The sequence below is a fragment of the Schistocerca americana genome, chromosome 7, assembly GCF_021461395.2.
Source record: "Schistocerca americana isolate TAMUIC-IGC-003095 chromosome 7, iqSchAmer2.1, whole genome shotgun sequence".
In the NCBI taxonomy this organism is placed as follows: Eukaryota; Metazoa; Arthropoda; class Insecta; order Orthoptera; family Acrididae; genus Schistocerca; species Schistocerca americana.
In genome coordinates, this window is record NC_060125.1 from 467,531,483 (window position 1) to 467,552,268 (window position 20,786).

General features: G+C 38.9%; 1 protein-coding gene across 7 annotated transcripts in view; it reads right to left on the reverse strand.

The window, feature by feature from the left end:
• LOC124622517 (chromatin modification-related protein eaf-1-like) overlaps positions 1-20,442 on the reverse strand; it is a 294,631-nt gene extending 274,189 nt beyond the window's left edge. Inside the window, exons 1-2 of one of the 7 annotated variants that reach the window (XR_006980637.1) lie at positions 20,165-20,442; positions 19,972-20,083 (exon numbers count right to left, since the gene is read on the reverse strand). Coding sequence is in view for 5 of the 7 variants with exons in the window: in XM_047148240.1 (XP_047004196.1) it covers positions 19,972-20,079 (108 nt within the window). In the remaining 2 variants the exon portion in view is untranslated. Of the gene's footprint in view, positions 1-19,971; positions 20,105-20,164 lie in introns of those variants that run through there. The other 6 variants (XM_047148240.1, XM_047148239.1, XM_047148242.1 and 3 more) reach the window with 6 other exon arrangements.
• Between the last annotated feature and the right edge of the window lie 344 nt (positions 20,443-20,786).

Here is a 20,786-nt window from a genome sequence, read left to right on the forward strand (position 1 = left end):
CCAGTGTTTGTTCCGCTATCGTATAATCATACAATAAAGGATCCTTCTTTCTATGTATTCGCAATATATTACATTTGTCTATGTTAAGGGTCAGTTGCCACTCCCTGCACCAAGTGCCTATCCGCTGCAGATCTTCCTGCATTTCGCTGCAATTTTCTAATGCTGCAACTTCTCTGTATACTACATCATCATCCGCGAAAAGCCGCATGGAACTTCAGACACTATCTACTAGGTCATTTATATATATTGTGAAAAGCAATGGTCCCATAACACACCCCTGTGACACGCCAGAGGTTACTTTGACGTCTGTAGACGTCTCTCCATTGATAACAATATGCTGTGTTCTGTTTGCTAAAAACTCAAACTCTTCAATCCAGCCACACAGCTGGTCTGATATTCCGTACGCTCTTACTTTGTTAATCAGGCGACAGTGCGGAACTGAATCGAATGCCTTCCGGTAATCAAGGAAAATAGCATCTACCTGGGAGCCTGTATCTAATATTTTCTGGGTCTCATGAACAAATAAAGCGAGTTGGGTCTCACACGATCGCTGTTTCCAGAATCCATGTTGATTCCTACAGAGCAGATTCTGGGTTTCCAAAAACAACATGATACGCGAGCAAAAAACATGTTCTAAAATTCTACAACAGATCAATGTCAGAGATATAGGTCTATAGTTTTGCCCATCTGCTTGACGACCCTTCTTGAAGACTGGGACTACCTGTGCTCTTTTCCAATCATTTGGAACCTTCCGTTCCTCTAGAGACTTGCGGCACACGGCTGTTAGAAGGGGGGCAAGTTCTTTCGCATGCTCCGTGAAGAATCGAATTGGTATCCCGTCAGGTGCAGTGGACTTTCCTCTGTTGAGTGATTCCAGTTGCTTTTCTATTCCTTGGACACTTATTTCGATGTCAGCCATTTTTTCGTTTGTGCGAGGATTTAGAGAAGAAACTGCAGTGCGGTCTTCCTCTGTGAAACAGCTTTGGAAAAAAGGGTTTAGTATTTCAGCTTTACACGTGTCATCCTCTGTTTCACTGCCATCATCATCCTGGAGTGTCTGGATATGCTGTTTCGAGCCACTTACTGATTTAACGTAAGACCAGAACTTCCTAGGATTTTCTGTCAAGTCGGTACATACTTTCGAATTCACTGAACGCTTCACGCATAGCCCTCCTTACACTAACTTTGACATAGTTTAGCTTCTGTTTGTCTGAGAGGTATTGGCTGCGTTTACACTTGGAGTGAAGCTCTCTTTGCTTTCGCAATAGTTTCCTAACTTTGTTGTTGAACCACGGTGAGTTTTTCCCGCCCCTCACAGTTTTACTCGGCACGTATCTGTCTAAAACGCATTTTACGGTTGCCTTGAACTTTTTCCATAAACACTCAACATTGTCAGTGTCGGAACAGAAATTTTCGTTTTGATCTGTTAGGTAGTCTGAAATCTGCCTTCTATTACTCTTGCTAAACAGAAAAATCTTCCCCCCTTTTTTTATATTCCTATTAACTTCCATGTTCAGGGATGCTGCAACGGCCTTATGATCACTGATTCCCTAGAGTCGAAAAGTTTGGGTCTGTTTGTTATCAGTAGGTCCAAGATGTTATCTCCACGAGTCGGTTCACTGTTTAATTGCTCCAGGTAATTTTCGGATAGTGCACTCAGTATAATGTCACTCGATGCTCTGTCCCTACCACCCGTCCTAAACATCTGAGTGTCCCAGTCTATATCTAGTAAATTGAAATCTCCACCTAAGACTATAACATGCTGAGAAAATTTACGTAAAATGTATACCAAATTTTCTCTCAGTTGTTCTGCCACTAATGCTGCTGAGTCGGGAGGTCGGTAAAAGGAGCGAACTATTAACCTAGCTCGGTTGTTGAGTGTAACCGCCACCCATAATAATTCACAGGAACTATTCACTTCTACTTCACTACAGGATAAACTACTACTAACAGCGACAAACACGCCACCACCAGTTGCATGCAATCTATACTTTCTAAACACCGTCTGTGCCTTTGTAAAAATTTCGGCAGAATTTATCTCTGGCTTCAGCCAGCTTTCTGTATCTATAACGATTTCATCTTCGGTGCTTTCTATCAGCGCTTGAAGTTCCGGTACTTTACCAATGCAGCTTCGACAGTTTACAATTACAATACAATTGCTGCTTGGCCCCCGCATGTCCTGACTTTGCCCCGCACCCTTTGAGGCTGCTGCCCTTTCTGTGCTTGCCCAAGGCCATCTAACCTAAAAAACCGCCCAGTCCATGCCACACAACCCCTGCTACCCGTGTAGCCGCTTGCTGCGTGTAGTGGACTCCTGACCTATCCAGCGGAACCCAAAACCCCACCACCCTATAGCGCAAGTCGAGGAATCTGCAGCCCACACAGTCACAGAATCATCTCAGCCTCTGATTCAGATCCTCCACTCGGCTCTGTACCAAAGGTCCGCATTCAGTCCTGTCGACGATGCTGCAGATGGTGAGCTCTGCTTTCATCCCGCTAGCGAGACTGGCAGTCTTCACCAAATCAGATAGCCGCTAGAAGCCAGATAGGATCGTCGGTAAAGGAGATGCCAGACTGAGATTCATTGGAAGAATCCTAAGGAAATGCAATCCGAAAACAATGGAAGTAGGTTACAGTACGCTTGTTCGCCCACTGCTTGAATACTGCTCAACAGTGTGGGATCCATACCAGATAGCGTTCATAGAAGAGATAGAGAAGATCCAACGGAGAGCAGCGCGCTTCGTTACAGGATCATTTAGTAATCGCCAAAGTGTTACGGAGATGATAGATAAACTCCAGTGGAAGACTATGCAGGAGAGACAATCAGTAGCTCGGTACGGACTTTTGTTAAAGTTTCAAGAACATACCTTCACCGAAGAGTCAAGCAGTATATTGCTCCCTCCTACGTATATCTCGCGAAGAGACCATGAGGATAAAATCAGAGAGATTAGAGCCCACACAGAAGCATACCGACAATCCTTCTTTCCACGAACAATAGAAGACTGGAATAGAAGGGAGAACCGATAGAGGTACTCAGGGTACCCCCCGCCACACACTGTCAGGTGGCTTGCGGAGTGTAGATGTAGATGTAGATGTAGAAGTCAGTTGAGAATGATACCAGACATCAGGTTTGATGGAATTGGTCATATGATTGACAAAAGAAGCATGCAAAGAAGACGTGTAAGAGCTAAATGCAACAGGAAACCAAAAACATATTGTGTTAAATGCCGTGTAACACTGTGTGTGAAGTGTTTTGTACCATTTCACAAGAAATAAATAAAATGGTTCAAATGGCTCTGAGCACTATGGGACTTAACATCTGAGGTCATCAGTCCCCTAGAACTTAGAACTACTTAAACCTAACTAACCTAAGGACATCACACACATCCATGCCCGGGGCAGGATTCGAACCTGCGACCGTAGCAGTCGTGCGGTTCCGGACTGAAGCGCCTAGAACCACTCGGCCACAACGGCCGGCAAGAAATAAATAGTTAAGACTTGAATACAGTTTAGTATGGTATACGATACTGTTAGATCCCAGTGTCCTATTTTGAGGATGGCCATTATAACAAGTATGCATAAATATTCTTTGGCTGTTTTTGTACTTATTGCGGTTCATACACTATGTACATTATAATTAAGGAATAAAAAATTCAGTTTTTAAAAAAAATTAATTTGGAACTTAATGGGTTAAACCACGTTCCATCAGTATCAAAGTACACGGTAGACAAATCAAGAAATGTGAGGTCTGTAAAAGGAGTCTTTGAAAGACCAGATCCCTATTATGGTCATCCTGTAGAAGCAGCTCAAGTTCAAATAGTGCAGTCATTTCATCTGGAAGATAAATGAGACTGTTCTGACCAGAGTGCCAACAAAAAAGACACTATAACTGTAACAGTTGAAGGTCAAAAAGTCGTGAAAGTGAAGAGGAACATGACTCGCAGTATTAAAGACACTTCTGCAATTCATAGGAACAACTATACAACTTCACATATTGGAATATTTATATTTACTATATTTATACTTATAAGAACAACTATACAAATTCACATATTGGAAGATCAAAATTTTATGCACTATGACTTAAGTGGGTAGTTCCATACCCACCAATGTCTGTTCATGTGTGTACTGTGGGAATTTTGAACTGTGTGTGGTAACTTTGAAAAACTTACAGGAGCACATGACACATGACACCTTGGTTGAGCATGTGAAGTCATTAGTAGTCTGTGACGTAGAGCGAGAGCCTTGTTTGTTTCAAGAATGTGGTGACTGCCCTGGAAAGGGCTTTACAGACACTTGGCCTGGAAGACGTAGCAGATAACTCTGCAGAAATTACATATGCAACATGGGAAGTAAATACACTAATTAAGAAAACTGTAATCTTTGACACTTTCATTGATGAACTTGGTAAATGGTCAGTGAAAGCAGTAATACACCAGCATCTGAAGAAGTTGCAACAATAACGCATTGCAGACGTGAAAGGGTGTGTACAGGCTGAAGAAGTATGTTTAGTGCTCCACTGTGATTTTGCTGAGAACTGGTCCATAATTCTCATACAAGAATTACAAGGGTGTCATTGGAGTAATGACCAGGTTTCAATTTTTACAGGCGTGACATATTTTCAGAACAAGACCACAAGTGTTGCAGTTATGACACAGGTCGTGACTCAGCACATGCTTTGCTAGCAATGCGCAAAGTTCAACTGCAAACAGGGGCAGAGAAGATCATCACGACTTATGATGGTGCTCCCAATCATTTTAAAAGTCGTTACCGGCAGTTTGAATTGAGTTAAGTCGCTTGTGCCAACTGACTGGGTATACAGTGCTACTGGTCACGGAAAGGGGCCTTGTGATGGTGTGGGAGGCCTGCTGAAGCACCATGCTATAAAACTATAATCTTTCCGGACCAAATACAGCTGTGATTCAGAATGCTGAGGATTTTACAAGAGTCGTGTAATCTTACACACCCACAGCCCTCATTCTTTTGTCCAAAGAGGAAATCGAAGAATTCCGTGAGCAGAAAAAAGAAGAATGGTCTAAACAAACTATTCCCATGAAAGGAATTCAGAAGACACATTTTTGGAGTCAAAGTCATGGCCGAATTCATACTGCACGCAATTTAAAGAGCAAAAAAGAAGAAATTTTGTTTGTTCGGCCAACACCTCAGAAACAGCAGGATAATATTCAGATACACAACCCGAGAAGGGGGATGTTTGTGGCGTGTGCGCGTGACTGTGACTGGTGGATTGCAGTGATTATAGACACCAGTTATGAGTTAAACGGAACTGTAATGAACTTTATGCTACCACATGGACCAACTGCTGGATATAGGTTTCCACTTGAAGGAGACCAGTAACACCATCAGCGCTCACTTCCTGTTCACAATGTTTTGAAGATTGTAAGTTCTCCAGTTCCTATTAGTTTAACAGTAAGGCATCACTCTATATCAAAGGAAGATACTGAAGCAGTGGAGGAACACATTGTTAGTTAGTTCATAGACTGACTAATTTAAAAAAAAAAAAAAAAAAAACAGAGTGCACAGAAGTTGTATAAATTGAAACCTTTAAGTCTTTGGACCTTTCACATAAATTTTGGAACCATTTAAAATGCTTCAAAAATGAGTTTCTAACTCATCTTTCAAAACTAAAATTATGTTAAATAAGGCTAGGTTTTGACTTTTATGAGCCTGTTATGTGATAATGTGGTAATAAAACAGGTTTCATGTATGGCAAAAATATTTCAATTGTTTATAAAAACTTTTAACCTAAAGGTGGAAACTCTCCTTTTCAGGGAATGTAGAACTATATGGTACTAATCAACAGAAAAAAAATCAGAATTCTATAGATTAGCATTTTTGAAAGAAAAAAAAAATCCATAGATTATAAAAAAAGTTCAGAACACAATAGTAAAAGAACTTTGACAATTAAGTCCAAATGGAGGATTTCTTTGTAATCATAAAGCAATTATATTTTAAAAAAATTATCTACAACTGTTCCAGAGACAGAGCATTTTAAAATTTTTTCTAAAATTTGCATCTTCAAAATGGTATGCACAGTGTCATCTTGTCATCTTTGGAGGGCTGTATCTGGAGCAGAATTAATTTTTTTTATTCTTTTTTTTTTTTTAGAAAACAAGAAAATACATGTTCCTTGCTTAGTCCTTCATTTTAACACATGCTAAATCAATAACATCTGAGACTATGATGGGAAGATTTTTTCCTAGCTTGCCTGAATTGATGTGGACTATGCCTAACATATTAAACCTGTTACAAATCAACAACTGAAAAAAATAAAAAGAGTAAAAAGTATAAATACAGAAATATGTGGGTACATAAATATCTAAGAACTCCAAAATCTTAATTACTTGGCAACTGCTTTGTTGTAACCGGTTTGATAAATGAAGTGAAGGCTCTGCCATTTCAAATAAAAGTTAGTTAGCTAGTTAGTTAGTTACGTGTTCCATCGATCAATAGCACGGAAAAACCATTATGATGTGGAACGTGTCAAATGCACAAGAAACGCGCACAGGAAACAAGGGTTTTTTTTTTTGTGTTACACCTAAATATTTCAATTATCTATCCCATTCCCTTAAATGGCACAAAATGCGTATATCATATCTCCAGATTCATTTACTCATATTCAAGAATACATCTATGGTATAGAAGAAGTTGTCAAGGAGGTATGATTTCCGTTTGTTTTTGAAACTATTACTACTTTCTGTCAGGCATTTTATTTCATCTGGTAATTTATCAAAAAGTTTTACAGCAGCATATTTTACCCCTTTCTGCGCCAAAGATAGGTTAAGTAAAGGACAGTGCAGGTCTTTCTTTTTTCTGGTATTGTAATCATGAATGTCGCTGTTGATTTTAAACTGGTCCATGTTGTTGGGAAAAAATTTCATTACTGAGTAAATGTACTGTGAAGCAGTTGTAAGAATTCCTAACCTTTTAAACAGATGCCTACAAGATGTGCGACTACGTATGAAGCCCACACATTATTCTAACTACTTTCTTTTGAGCAGTGAATACCTTTTGCCTAAGTGTTGAGTTGCCCCAGAATATTAATCCATATGACATCAGAGAGTGGAAGTATGCAAAGTATGTTAGCGTACTAATTTCTACAGCCTCAAAATTGGCTATTATTCTGATTGCAAAAGTTGCTAAAACTAGTCGCTTTATGAGATCCAAAATATGACTTTTCCAATTAAGATTCTCATCTATATGTACACCCAAAAACTTGGTATGCTCTACTCTGGCTACTGACTTCTTTTGGTGTGTTATGTTTATTGAAGGAATTATACTTTTGCAGCAGAAAATTGGATGTACTGTGCTTTTTCAAAGTTCAGAGCAAACCCATTCGCAGAAAACCAATTAATGACTTTTCCAAAGACCTTATTTGTATCATTTTCTATCGGACTTTCTTTTACTGGATTAATAATTATGCTTGTATCATCAGCAAACAGTGTCAGTTCAGCATCTTGTTTCGCATAAGAAGGGAGGTCATTCACATATACCAAGAACAGGAGGGGACCCATGATTGAACCTTGTGGGACACCTAATGTAATTTCACCCCAGTTAGATGAAGTGGCAAACTCCTTTGAATTACTTGAAGCATATAAAGAGACTTTTTGCTTCCTGTTCCGTAGATATGACTTAAACCACTCATATGCTGTTCCATTTATACCACAGAATTGTAATTTCGCTAACATAATGTCATGGTTCACACAATCAAATGCTTTAGGTAAGTCACAGAATATTCCCACTGGTGACATTTCACTATTTAAAGACTCTATTATGTGGACAGTGAAATTGTATATTGTGCTCTCAGTGGAACAGCATTTCTGAAATCCGAACTGTGATTTACTAAGTATCCCATTACTGTTGAGATGGCTAACCACTCTTGAGTACATTACTTTCTCAAATTTTTTTGAAAATGCTGTAAGCAAGGATACTGGCCAGTAATTATTGACATCTGTGGTTTCCCCCTTTTTGCAGAGAGGCCTGACAATGGCATATTCTAACCTGTCTGGAAAAATACCCTGAGTCAGTGATGTGACTCAAAACATCAGCTGTAATTGCTCCACATTGCTTTAATAACTTGTTAGAGATGTCATCTACTCCAACAGAACATTTATTTTTCAAATATTTAATAATTTTCCTTATTTCACAAGAGGTTGTTAGATGAAAGTTAATCTAATTTTTTTTTTTTTTTTACTGACTCTTCCATGTACTGCCTGGCTTTTTCTTTTGAACTATTCTCACCAATTTTTTCTCCTACACTTAAGAAATGATTGTTAAATACATTGGCTACCTGTGTACTGTTGCTTAAGATGGTCTCATTCCCTTTAACAGTAATACTACCTACCCCAGTGGTTACTTTTTCTGTCTCCCTTCTAACAACATTCCATATTGACTTGATTTTATAGCTGGAGTTGTTAATTTCTTCTCTAACATACATTTTTCTTTATTTCCTTACAACTTTTCTCAGCATGTTACAATAATTTTTATAGTGCAAAACTACTTCTGAATCTTTGCTAGTTCTTGCTGTCTCATACAGTTTTCTTTTTCTTTCTGAAGACACTTTAATACCTGTAGTAATCCAAGGTTTCTTTGAAAAGTTTGTGGTGTTACATTTAGTAATTTTCTTTGGAAAATAATGTTCAAAATGGGATATAAATTTATCAAGAAATATGCTACATTTATCATTAGCACTGGGCTCATTATATACATCTTCCCAGTTTACATTTCCTAAACTTTCTCTGAAGTGATCTATAGATACCAGGTTCAGCATCCTCACACTTTTACTTCATGGTTTCTGTAGTGTACGCCCTGTTAGGTTTTGTAAGTTAATCAGTTGTGCATCATCATGCTCAGATAATCCATTTACCACAGGGAAAGCATGTGTGTGTTCTACATCCTCTTGCTGTACAAATACATTATCTATTAGAGTACTACTGTCCTGAGCCATACATGCAGGGAAATTGATCACTGATTCTAAGTTGTGTGTTGTTAACAACACTTCTAGTTCACTTTTCCTATTAGAATTCCTTAGAAAGTTAACGCTGAAATCACCACAGATTAATAACTTCTTCTTTTTGTCTGACAGACAGCATAATAGGAAGTCAAACTTTTTTATGAATAGCTCCCAATCTCTTAGTGGAGAACATTATCTAGCTGAAGCTCACATGCACAAACCTCAAAGTGCTGATCAACACAAAATTTGCTTACTTCAACAGTTCTGTACTTATACCCTTGTTTTATGAAAATGGCAACTCCTCCTTTATCCATACTAGATCTACAAGTGTAAGATGCTAAATTATACCCATTTATACTGACATTTTCAATCCCCACAGATACATGGTGCTCAGACAAACAAAGTATACCAATCTTATTCTTATTTTTGAGATCATCTAGACACATTATCAGCTCATCTACTTTACTTTTTATTCCCCTGATATTTTGGTGAAGTAAGTTGATACCGCCCTTAGCTTTATCCCTATTTGCTGTGGATGAAGTTTCTTTTCTTGTATTTTCCTTGGTCGTTGTCTGTCGGGAATTTGGCTTTAACCTAAAAAACCTGTCTGCCTGGTCCCAATAACCACATGGATCACCCTTTGTGTGACTGTGGCCCCCCTTACAGTATCTGCTAATAGAGAAGCTAACTTATCTTTCCCCTTACTATTAAGGTGCAGGCCATGTGTAGTGTAACCCCACCTACCAATAGCATCAGCTGGAACAACACTCGTGTGGGACTTTGCCGGTGTCTGGAGCATCCTGTTCAGCTGTGTTAATACGCCTTACAGCAGTGTTTACCCAGGGCTGATCATGGCGCTGAAAAACCTCCACAAACCTCACATTCATGTGCCCAGTTTCTGCTCCTATTTTATCCAGGTCACTCCTAATACTGTATCTTGGATTCATAGCCAGGCTGTTTCCTGCTCCCCCAACTAGAATTACCTGATCTTCCTTCTCAAAGTCCTTGCATAGCTGACCTAAGTTTTCTGTCACCTGGATAATGCTAGCACTTGGTTTCACAAAACTTGTGATCTGGTACTCTGTCCCTAATTTCTCCTGAAGCTGTTGGCCCATACCCCTCCCATGACTGCTACCTATAAGCAGAATTTTTCTTTTCCAATTCTGGTTTGATTCCGACCTGTTTTTTTTTTTTTTTTTTTCTTTAAGCTAGTATTCTGCTTCAACCTACATTCAACTACATCTGAATGAGGCCCTTCCTCCACTACTTCAGATAGCAAACCAAACTGATTTGCTAACTGAATTTCAGAAGTTTTATTAATTGTTTCCCTTTCTTGCCCTTTGCTTGCTACCTTTTCCCAGCGCCCAGAGTCCTTTTCCTCCCTTAGCTTACATAATTCCAAATTCGCGATTTCTAATTCAGCCTTAAGGGCACAAATCTTTGCCTCCTGTTCTGCAATTTTTCTGTCCTTTCTACATACCCTACAATGCCATGGAAGAGCCTCATTATCTACCCTTGTTTCCTCTCCACTGCACTCGCCCCTATGAAACCACAACCTACAGTCTATACAGAACATCCCCTCTTTCAAATTTCTATGGCAACCACCACACTTGTCACACATAGTTTGATAGTGAAATGTAACACAAAAGCAGAAAATAACTTCAACCACGCAATAGTTTCGTAACCTGTACTAATATGTAACTAAACACTAATGTAAACAAACTTATAAACTTGCTTCAGAAACTTTTAATTAACCACACGAATTCTGGATGAGAGACACGAATTAATTTAGCTTTGAAGCGCTAAGTCTATTCTACGCTCCGTACGAAATTTACGCCGAAATTTACGCCTAAGTATGTAAACAAACTTGCAACTGCCAGCCTTTACGAAATACTTCCTTTTCGATGTAATTACGTTTAGAAAAGCGAAACCTTCAATAGATAGATTAGATAAGACGTAAATGCCCTAGTCTAAAATGTAATATTAACTAAATTACCTCTTATTTCAATATTAATTGCTTTACTTAGTGAGAGCTTCGTACACGCGCATCTGCCTGGCTGCAGGGCTGTCAACTTCAGAAGCAGTAGTAGTACTATTTGCTGATATTGTAAGTATTGTAATGAAGCCTAATGGAGAAAACTGAACACTTGAAATGTAAATCATATTTTGTTGGAAATTAATAACTGTTTCTCTGCAAAAGTACTGTCACCTGCATGATACATGCAATTCTGTAGTGCGCAAGGCCTGACTAAACCATCAGAAATTACACACAAGGATGAAACTGTAAGTGACAGAGAGCTTTTAGTGTTTGTATTGATAAGAACCTTCAGTGGAAGTCATATGTTTCAGATCTTCCAAAACATCTATGTTCTGCAAATTTTGTGTTGGATATCAGATTTTGGAGATGAAATGTAAAAAAGTTGACTTTTTTCATTCACTAATGTCTCTGGCACCATATTCTGAGGTAACTCGCCATTCAGAAAGAGGTGAGCTTTTTCACAGGGGTGTGTGGGTTACTGGCACTTAACGACAAAGTAATGAGGATGACACGTTGTGCTCATTCTACATCATCCTGCAGACAGCTCTTTAAACAGTTGGGTGTTGTCACAACAGCATCAACGAACACTTATCATTTTATGCAGTTTGTTATCAACAATCAAGCGTAGCTCAAAACAACAGTAATATTCCAAATGTAATGATGGAAGGAGAAATGACTTGCTGCATTGATCACTCTGCCGTCGTATGGCACAGAGAGTGGCAAGTTATTCAGCTATAAATATTTGAGTATCTACAATGACATATAGAATTTAATGGACGGTAAAATTAAGTTCACACAAAAACTGAAATCATATCTTCTTGAGAACTCCTTCAACTTCATAGAAGAATTTCTGAACTGTAATAATTGGCACACATGCGACAGCATTTGCTGCCTAATACGTTATAACACACTGTGCATAAAAACGGGATTTTTCCAGGGGTCATACTTCCGGTGCTATTGATGATAGCAAGGTAGAGTCAAGTATACTGGATAGCCCTTGTGCACCCTATGAAAGAATCATCTTACTGTAACTGTGATACAGTACAGGGACAAAGTTTGAAAATAACACACTTCTTCCAGCTTAGACAACTGGAGCAAATCAGTTGGTTCTTTTTGTGTTAGATGTAGTCTATGGTGTGCCTTAAAGAGCTCATGGAGGCACCATGTAGTTCATGGTTCCTTAGAAACCAATAAAAACCAACATGGTTTTTGGGTAATAAAACTGAGCCACGGATTCCAATATGGTTATCCACATCATACAGTTGAAATTTTTACAATACATTCCTAATGTCCCTATCTTGAAAATTTTTCTTGACATCTTTATCTGTTTCTGAGATACATAGGTTCACAGTTACCCCACGTCTACATGTAAAATACACATGTAAAATGTGGTGCAAGGCAAAAACATAGTTTATAAAATGATGTAGCAACAAGAAATATGCTGTAAAGTGTCTCTGTTATCATCAGAAGGGTTCTGGAAACCCCATGTAGTACTGAAGCACACGCAAAACTTTTATGCACTTAAAATCCATTTTGGGCTTTAAAACTAGTATTGCATTATTTCAATTTTACGTAAGTAAACTACCAAAATTTTACTGATGGATGAAGTTCTTTTCACACGAATGACTGCCCTGCTATTGCAGGAAAAGAAGGGAACCAGAGGAAAAATGCTCCAATCGGAGCACAACAAAAGCCAATACTTTTGTTTAAAAGACTATAACTGAAAAGTGGGGTACCAGCAGCCTTATTTTACTTTCCTCAGCACCTTTTAAAATGTTTGCAAAAATTTTGGCATGTGAACTCATTTGCACTTTTTATGCTGAGAGAGGAGGAGGCAGTGGCAGAGGAAAAGAGACAGAAAAGTAATAAATACTAGAAGGTAATAGACAGTGGTTGTGTTATAGAAAGAGTGAATGAGAGAGAGAGACAGTGTGAGAGAAACAGAAGGAAAAAGTTGCAGTGGAACATAGCTGACAGTAATAGAACAGTGCAAGGAAAAGAGTGAAGGACACAAGGCCAGTGAGAAAAAAGGAACAAAAAACAGAAGAAAATGCAAGTGGGGGGAGAGAGAGAGAGAGAGAGAGAGAGAGAGAGAGAGAGAGAGAGAGTGATAATGAGACACAAAGTCTATGAAAGTGAGAACAAGATAGAGAGAGATAGTGACAGTGAAAAGAGACAGCAGCTATGGAAAGAACTAAATTAGATAGAGAGACCATAATAGTAGTAGTTGTAGGAGGAGGAGGAGGAGGACAGAACAATGGAGACTTTGGCTGTGAGACAAGAGACATGACTGAGACACAAAGAAACAATGACAATGAACTGGGCTAAATGAGTGAATCAGAATCGGCAAGTAGGAGTGGATGGTGTACTGGTACGTAAGGAATGCATTGACAAAAAACATTAGTCCGACCACTGTAAACGTCAGCAAAAGATGTATTTTAGTGTGACAGAAGGTGGTAACAAATGAGGGAAACCTCATTAAATTTTTTGTCAATTAATAGAGACTCTGTCTTTAGTTCTGGTGGAGAGATGACGTTTTTCTTGTGAATCAATGTGCTGTCTGAATAATAATCCTACGAAAATATCAAGTCTAAAAATTCATTTTTGTGCAAAACCACGAAAGTTTTCTTTTCTTCAGCACATCAACTCAATGTCAGGTCAACAAGCAGCCTGCATCGGAAGAAGCAGCCCGATTAAGGACTGTTATATACACGGTCAAGAGATAAATACTTATGGCGGAAGAAGATGAATATACCCAAGGACACCAGACATAAGTTCACGACACCACTGGCTCAAAAGTGGAAAACAATTTATTTGCTGCAAAACATTCATAAAAATAAAAATGTGTCCACAGTACAATCAATTTTGTTTAATTATATATATGGGTATAAGCAACTTACAGTGATGGAATAGTGGCTGTGAGTAAGTTACAGTTAGGGGAGCTTGTGGGAGTGAGGGGTGAGTCACATGTTAAAAAGAGTATGAATACATTTACACAGCAAAATTTTTAAGTGCCAAGAAACATAAAATGAGGCAGCTGTTACCCCACTAATCAATCAATCTTTTAATAAACATGAGCAGATTCATCATTGCTGAGCTCAGAGAGGGGCATTTTGCCGCTGGTGTGTGTGCGTGTGTGTGTGTGTGTGTGTGTGTGTGTGTGTGCACGAGAGAGAGAGAGAGAGAGAGAGAGAGAGAGAGAGAGAGAGAGAGAGCTGTTTTCATGTAGCATTAGTGTGATTTATTACTTTGACATTTTTGTATAAAGAAACAGTCATTACTTTGGTAGAGTTTATTGTGTATGTGAAATATTTCATTTTTATGCCATATCTGTATGTCATTAGGATTTCTGCAGGGGTATTTCTAATGAAGGAAATGCCAAAAATTTTGTCTTTTATTTCTGTTGCCAACAAGAGTGTAATTCCACTTTTGCTATTTAATATTTGTGCTGAGGTACAGTCAATTGTGGATGGCAGATTTACGTTGATTGTGGATATTAATTTCATCTTCAGGATATTATTGTGTTTTGGGAAGCCTTCATACTCTGTGGCAGAATATGGAGACCAGTACATCATTTGCCTTAAGGAACATGGGAAACTGCCTAAAAACTATCAGGCTGGCCGGTATGCCAGTCCACAATCATTAATCCACCATGCGGATTCAATCCAGGCCTGGTTCACCAACCCAAGTCTCGTGACAGCATACAGAGTGTTATGCAATAAGAGCAGGTTGCTTCTGGGAGCCAACCACATTATAAAATTCACTGACAGCCAGGTTCTCCCTGTGGAGGACTACCACACCCATTTTTACAGAAAAGTGATAAAAATTCATAAACATAATAATAGTTTCACCCAGAAACCCTCTGGGTGAACAGAACTACTTTTAAATCTATATCCATACTCTACATATCACTGTGAAATGCACGGCAGAGGGTGCGTCCCCAAATAACAATTATTAGGCTTTTCCTGTTCCATTCATATACGGAGTGCGCAAGAAATGATTTGCTTAAACACCTCTACAAGCACTGTAATTAGACTAATCCTGTCTTTGCAATCCCTATGGGAGTGATATGTAGGGTTTGCAGTGTATTCCTGGATCCACCAATCAAAGTTGGACACACAAACTTTCTAAAAAGGTTTTCACAGGATAGCTTGTCCCTACTTTTACGTGTCTGCCAGTTTACTTCTTTCAAGATCTTCATGCCATCATCCCACAGGTCAAACAAACCTCTGATCTTTCAAGCTGTCCTCCTTTGTATCTATTCGATGTCCCCCGTTAGTCCTTTTCGGTACAGGTCTCGCACATCATCAACATTCTAGGTTGGGTCACAAGAGTGTTTAGCATGCGATCTCCTTTGTAGTGTGGCTCTTTTTCCCTAATACTTTACCACTTAACTGCAGTCTGTCACTTGCTTGACCTACAACTAAGACTACATGACTGTTCCATTTCATATTGTTACACCAAGGTATCTGTACGAGCTGATAGATTCCAAATATGACTCATTGACACTACATTTTTTTTGTTTTGTTTTGTGAAAAGCACAATTTTACATTACTGAACATTTAAAGCAAGTTGCAGATCTTGAGTCCCTATGATGTGGTGGACGATTGTTGCAAGGAACACGGAGAGAACCACAGAGAAGGATAAAAATCAAGTTTTCATCCTCTGCATTTACTAACAGCAACAGAGAGGCATTTAATTGCTCCTGGTATAGCAGCAAGCTCCAATAGCTACTCTTATTGTAGTAAGTAGCTTAAAAACTGATTGTATTGAATTCTCAACAATAGAAATAGGTAACCAGTATTATACCAGATAATATCTTTTTACAAAGAAAAATCAAAGCTTCAGGAAACAAATCAGAATTTCAGAGTAGCATTTCTTAACAAAATATAAGAGAAATTACCTGAAGCAAACCATTTACTAGTACAGAAATCAAGCTTCTCAGGCAACAAGATTTATTAAGTGATCACATTAAAAGTTTTCTTTTTAAACTTTTTTCATAAATGCTCATTTAATACACAGGCAGAATCACAATACACACTGCCAGAAAGAAATTAGTACACCTGGAAAGTAACTGTCGATTTTGATCCGATGACAGCATATGCCACCTGGATGTACTGATAATGGTTTAAGCATTGTCTGTCAACATATGGCCTGGCAGTATATCTATCAGAATGCCATCTGTCTCTACCCTTTAATAGACAATGCTCACAACCAGAAGGCTCAGTAGTGGGGTGCAAACATGTGAGGCAAGCAATCATCCATGCCAAAGAGACCCACTCAGGATTCCTATACTCCGTACGACGAGAGAAGAGCTCAGACAGATGGCTGCGCAGTTGCCAGTATTTGACACAGATGGACAGCAAGTCAGTAGTGGTCACCCAGCACTATGGCAATACTGGGGCATTACTACAGTAACATAAACAAAAGCTCATGATGTGACGTGCCACGGCCACATCAACTGTCAGAGCTCTTCTCTCACCATACACACTGTACAGCCAAATGAGCAAGTTTGAAAGGGTCACACTGTGGCCTTCTGAGTGGCAGGATGGTCCTTTCAGAGAATTGTCACACAAGTTAGACATGCTGCGCCAGTTGTGTAACAATGCTGGTATCGGTGGTCACGTGAACATTCTCACACCCGTAGATCAGACGTCCACACAGCACAGACGTGTGGCAGGATCATTGTATTATAAGGGCAGCAGTGGCAGATTGTACATCTACTATGGCACACATAAGATGGCTTGTTAGCTCAGACATGTCAACATGAACTGTTGCGCACCACTTGTTAGCTAAAAGCCACACATTGACGTGCATGGCTCGACTGGAGCTGACAGATGACAAAGTACTCTGTGAAGTGGTTGCTGTTGGCACAGGAAAAGCTCAGCATTGTGCCAATCTTCCACTGCATGCAATGAGGTACATATTGGCCAACTCTTCACCAGTAAGCCTGTCCGTAGTGATACTGTCAACATTTGCACTGTTGAGCATTATTTTCAGTGAAATATAGATACAAAACTAACTGCTAACTGATATCACATGAGATGCAGTAACTCTACAAAGAGCTGCCAAGAACTGTGGGTTCCTAACATTAAAATATTCAAAAGGTATCTCTGAAAGTTTGTTAGTGGAGTTCTAGTTCACCCTGTATAGTGTAATTGATACACGCCATGTCAGTATCATTGTATTTAGGTTTCAAACTTCATGCAAAAAAGAAAGGCAAGAAAGCAGTGACAACAGCATAAGTAATACTAATATAAGACTTTTTCACCGGTTACATACTACTTATGAAACTACCGAAAATTTAAATGTAAGAAATCTAATATTCCTTAACTAACATTCATTCCTTGACATTTGATTTTTGTCAAATTTTGTATAGGCCTATAACAACAAAATGTTCCTTGCCGCACACATTATACATGGTCTCTTTCTGCAGTATGCAAACAGCTATAAAATACTGAGGAATTTAGGCATCAACTACACTGTTCTGTTTACATATGCATGCCCGTTATGCTTTTATGATCTCATTCCTATGTTTACTTTAACGATACACCAAATGTGAGTAAATTATTGAGAAAGCCATGCGGCAGCCTTCAAAAGTTTCACACTGACAACAAAATGAATTAATAACTAGTTTTGCAAACTTAGTTAAACATCATCTTTTTTTTTATGTTTCAAAAACAGTCTGGAATCAAAAACTACAGTTCTCTGTTACCAGCACATGATGCAGTCATTGGCAAGTCTTACATATTACAATTCACATAATGAAAAGAAAAAAGCACTTAATGAACAAAATCAAAATTCTCCTATTGGTTGGTAGCTAATTCTGCCGATCAGAATCGGCCAAATTATTCTTCTAAATGATTTTTTTTTTTCATTTTGTAGCAAAGTGTGCAGTGATCTGAAATTCCTGGGGGATTACAACTGTGTACCAGACAAGGGCACAAACCCAGAATGTACTGGGCTCAAGTCTCAGTCCAATTTCAATCCATAAAGCAAATCCGAATGTCATATTTTTTTACATCTCACCCTTCGGCAAGAATCCCTCCCTCCTTACTTCTAAAAGACAAGTCAAAAGAACAGCTCTGTATCATTATTCTAATCAAAACTTCCAGGAATACTCTCTAAGCCTTTGCCTTCTATCCTTAATTTTAAAAGACCAAAAATCAAAAATCTATCAATAGTACGGCTACCTAAAACCATCCAGATTGAACGGACATTGTTAGTTCAGATGGAACATGTATCCCATTGAGAGTGGTAACTGTTTATGGATTGACACACACAGCATTCCAATCCCACAGTAGCAAGATGTCTGCCAGGAACTAATGCAACCAGTATAACTGAATGAATAATGTGAAATAATAAGACAATATCAGATGCAATCAGAAAATTAAAGAATGTAAGCCAAAGATTGTAAAGAAAAATGTCATTGACAGTGGCGTGGGTAAAATAGTAGACACTTGTACAGCGCATCAACAAAATTGGAATGAATTTCCCTTTTTAATATACTCTGCTTCTCTGACAAGCACCATACAGTGTTACATTCATATGACCACGCTGATACATCAGTTGCAAGGCAAAAATGGCTGAGACAACACAAAAATGTTTACAGCTCAGCCAACTTGTGAATGTCAAAAACCTTCATTCTGTAGTTACACTAAGTGTTGATATGAGGTTACCCTCTGTCATGCACCTCATGGGGGTTTGCCGAGTATAGATGAAGATGTAGAGGTCACTGTTCACTTATGGGCTCACTGACTGGTACTTTCAAGCAATTTTAATTAATACTGCTGCGATCTAGTAAAGCTGAACCATTCACATGCTACCAAGAAACTACTGGGAAAAAAATCAGGACTGACTTCAAAGATTCTGGAATATCATTCTAATACTGAGCTGTTAAGTGAGTATTAAAACATGTAAAAAACTGCTGAGGGCATAATAACAACGTCCCAACTGATTAACATGTAATACATGCATCTGAGATACATCAATTTAAAAAAGCTGGCCACAAGCGCTTGATGATGTTTCCCCAAAAATTACACATATCACATCCTGAAGTGCTTTTCATACAGTGCTCTACTGTTCTACACCTGGTGTGTTTAGTGATTGATTAATAGTGTCAGGAGAGACAGATAAACTCTTCCAATCAAAATGACAGAGTCAGTCATGGCATTATGAAATCAATTGGGCATGCCATTAGGAAATTAATAATCTATGGAACTATCCCTGTTGAAAGCCCAACAGATAGAGATGGAACGTCTGTTATCATAGAAAGAATAGCAAGTGCGGCTTAGCTTTTTCAACCTCGTAAACTGTCGCTGACAACACAACACAGATTTGAAAGGTAAATATGGCCATTTAGCTCTCATTCCCCGAGTCAATGCTCCAGAGAGCTTACATTTACTGTCCTCCCAAGATGTATTACTGTGGAATTTTTTCACAATTTTTCCTGAAAATTACTAAAAGAAGTCATTATCATTCCATCAACAAGTCACCATGAACCCATAAAAATGCAACTCAGGTGACAGGTGACAGTTTTAACTGTGAAAGTCTCACCTTAGACACTTCACAAAAAAACGCATTACAATTATTTCACATAATTCACTCATTAATAACTCCGAAATGACTTCTAGCAGGTTTACTACTATGAAATCAGATGTAGGCCTAAGCCTAATACTTTCTTAACCATCAAAGTTAGTGTGAAATCCACCGATAACAAGACGAAGACGGGAAATTTACTAGTGAACAGGGCTAAGAGTTACTTAGATCCATGACTGCGGGCACCTGAAGCTTTCAAATTCTTTTTTCGATTCTGTACCCCTGTAACACAATTCGCATCGCTGTAAGAAGCGATACTGAATGTAGCAGCAACTCCTCAACTATGTGCGTACAGTTCTGGCAGCATTCAGCAACCTTTTGTGGGTATTACAACAATGATCTATGCAGTTACAGTACGCGTTACCTTAGGCAACTGTGGCGCCGCTTGTTTCAGTTTCCCTTTCGCAAATAGAACAGCGTTTACACGGGCTGCAGCTTCACAGGCAGCCTGGAGACTGTTTCTGTTGATCATATCCCTGCAAATTCCATAACAACATCTAAGCAAAAACGAAATCACCACTACTTTCTGTAGAACATACTCTGGCTGTTTCCATTACCATCCAATCTTCACGCCGTACACAATCAGCGACTTTCATTATAAATTTCGAGGACGAAATGTTCCACAGTATCGGTGTTTCACAATACTCACATATAAACACTAACAAACTGATTTCCAAAACGCATCAATAACTTTCGTATCTACTGCCGGGACTTACTAGTATGGCAACCTACAGCACTTTGACGAAAACAAATTACTGGCGTTTCAGGGCAGCCATCGTCATGTCACAAATTACAAACATCACAGTGTACTGTCTAGACAGTGAATTGATGCGGTTTCGTGGCACGGTATTTGACAACATTGTTATAAATTCTATAAACTTTGAAACTCTGCGGATGTATTAGGTAAACTTGAAGCGAAATCTGATAATATATCAATGTAGTGACTGCTCTTAAATATACCAAATAGAGAATGAATGGGGGTCGGTTCACTCATGACTTCACGGAAAGGCAACCGCTTCATCTCGTTGGCCCTGGCGGCAACCCAACGCCAAAACATAGCCCAATGCATTTCAAATACCGGAATTCACACAGGCTGAACGGGAGGGCACTTCAACAATTATCTGCTAGAAAGTGTTGGCTTCGACTTTCGTCCAGCAGAGTGCCATCGCCCCGTTCACT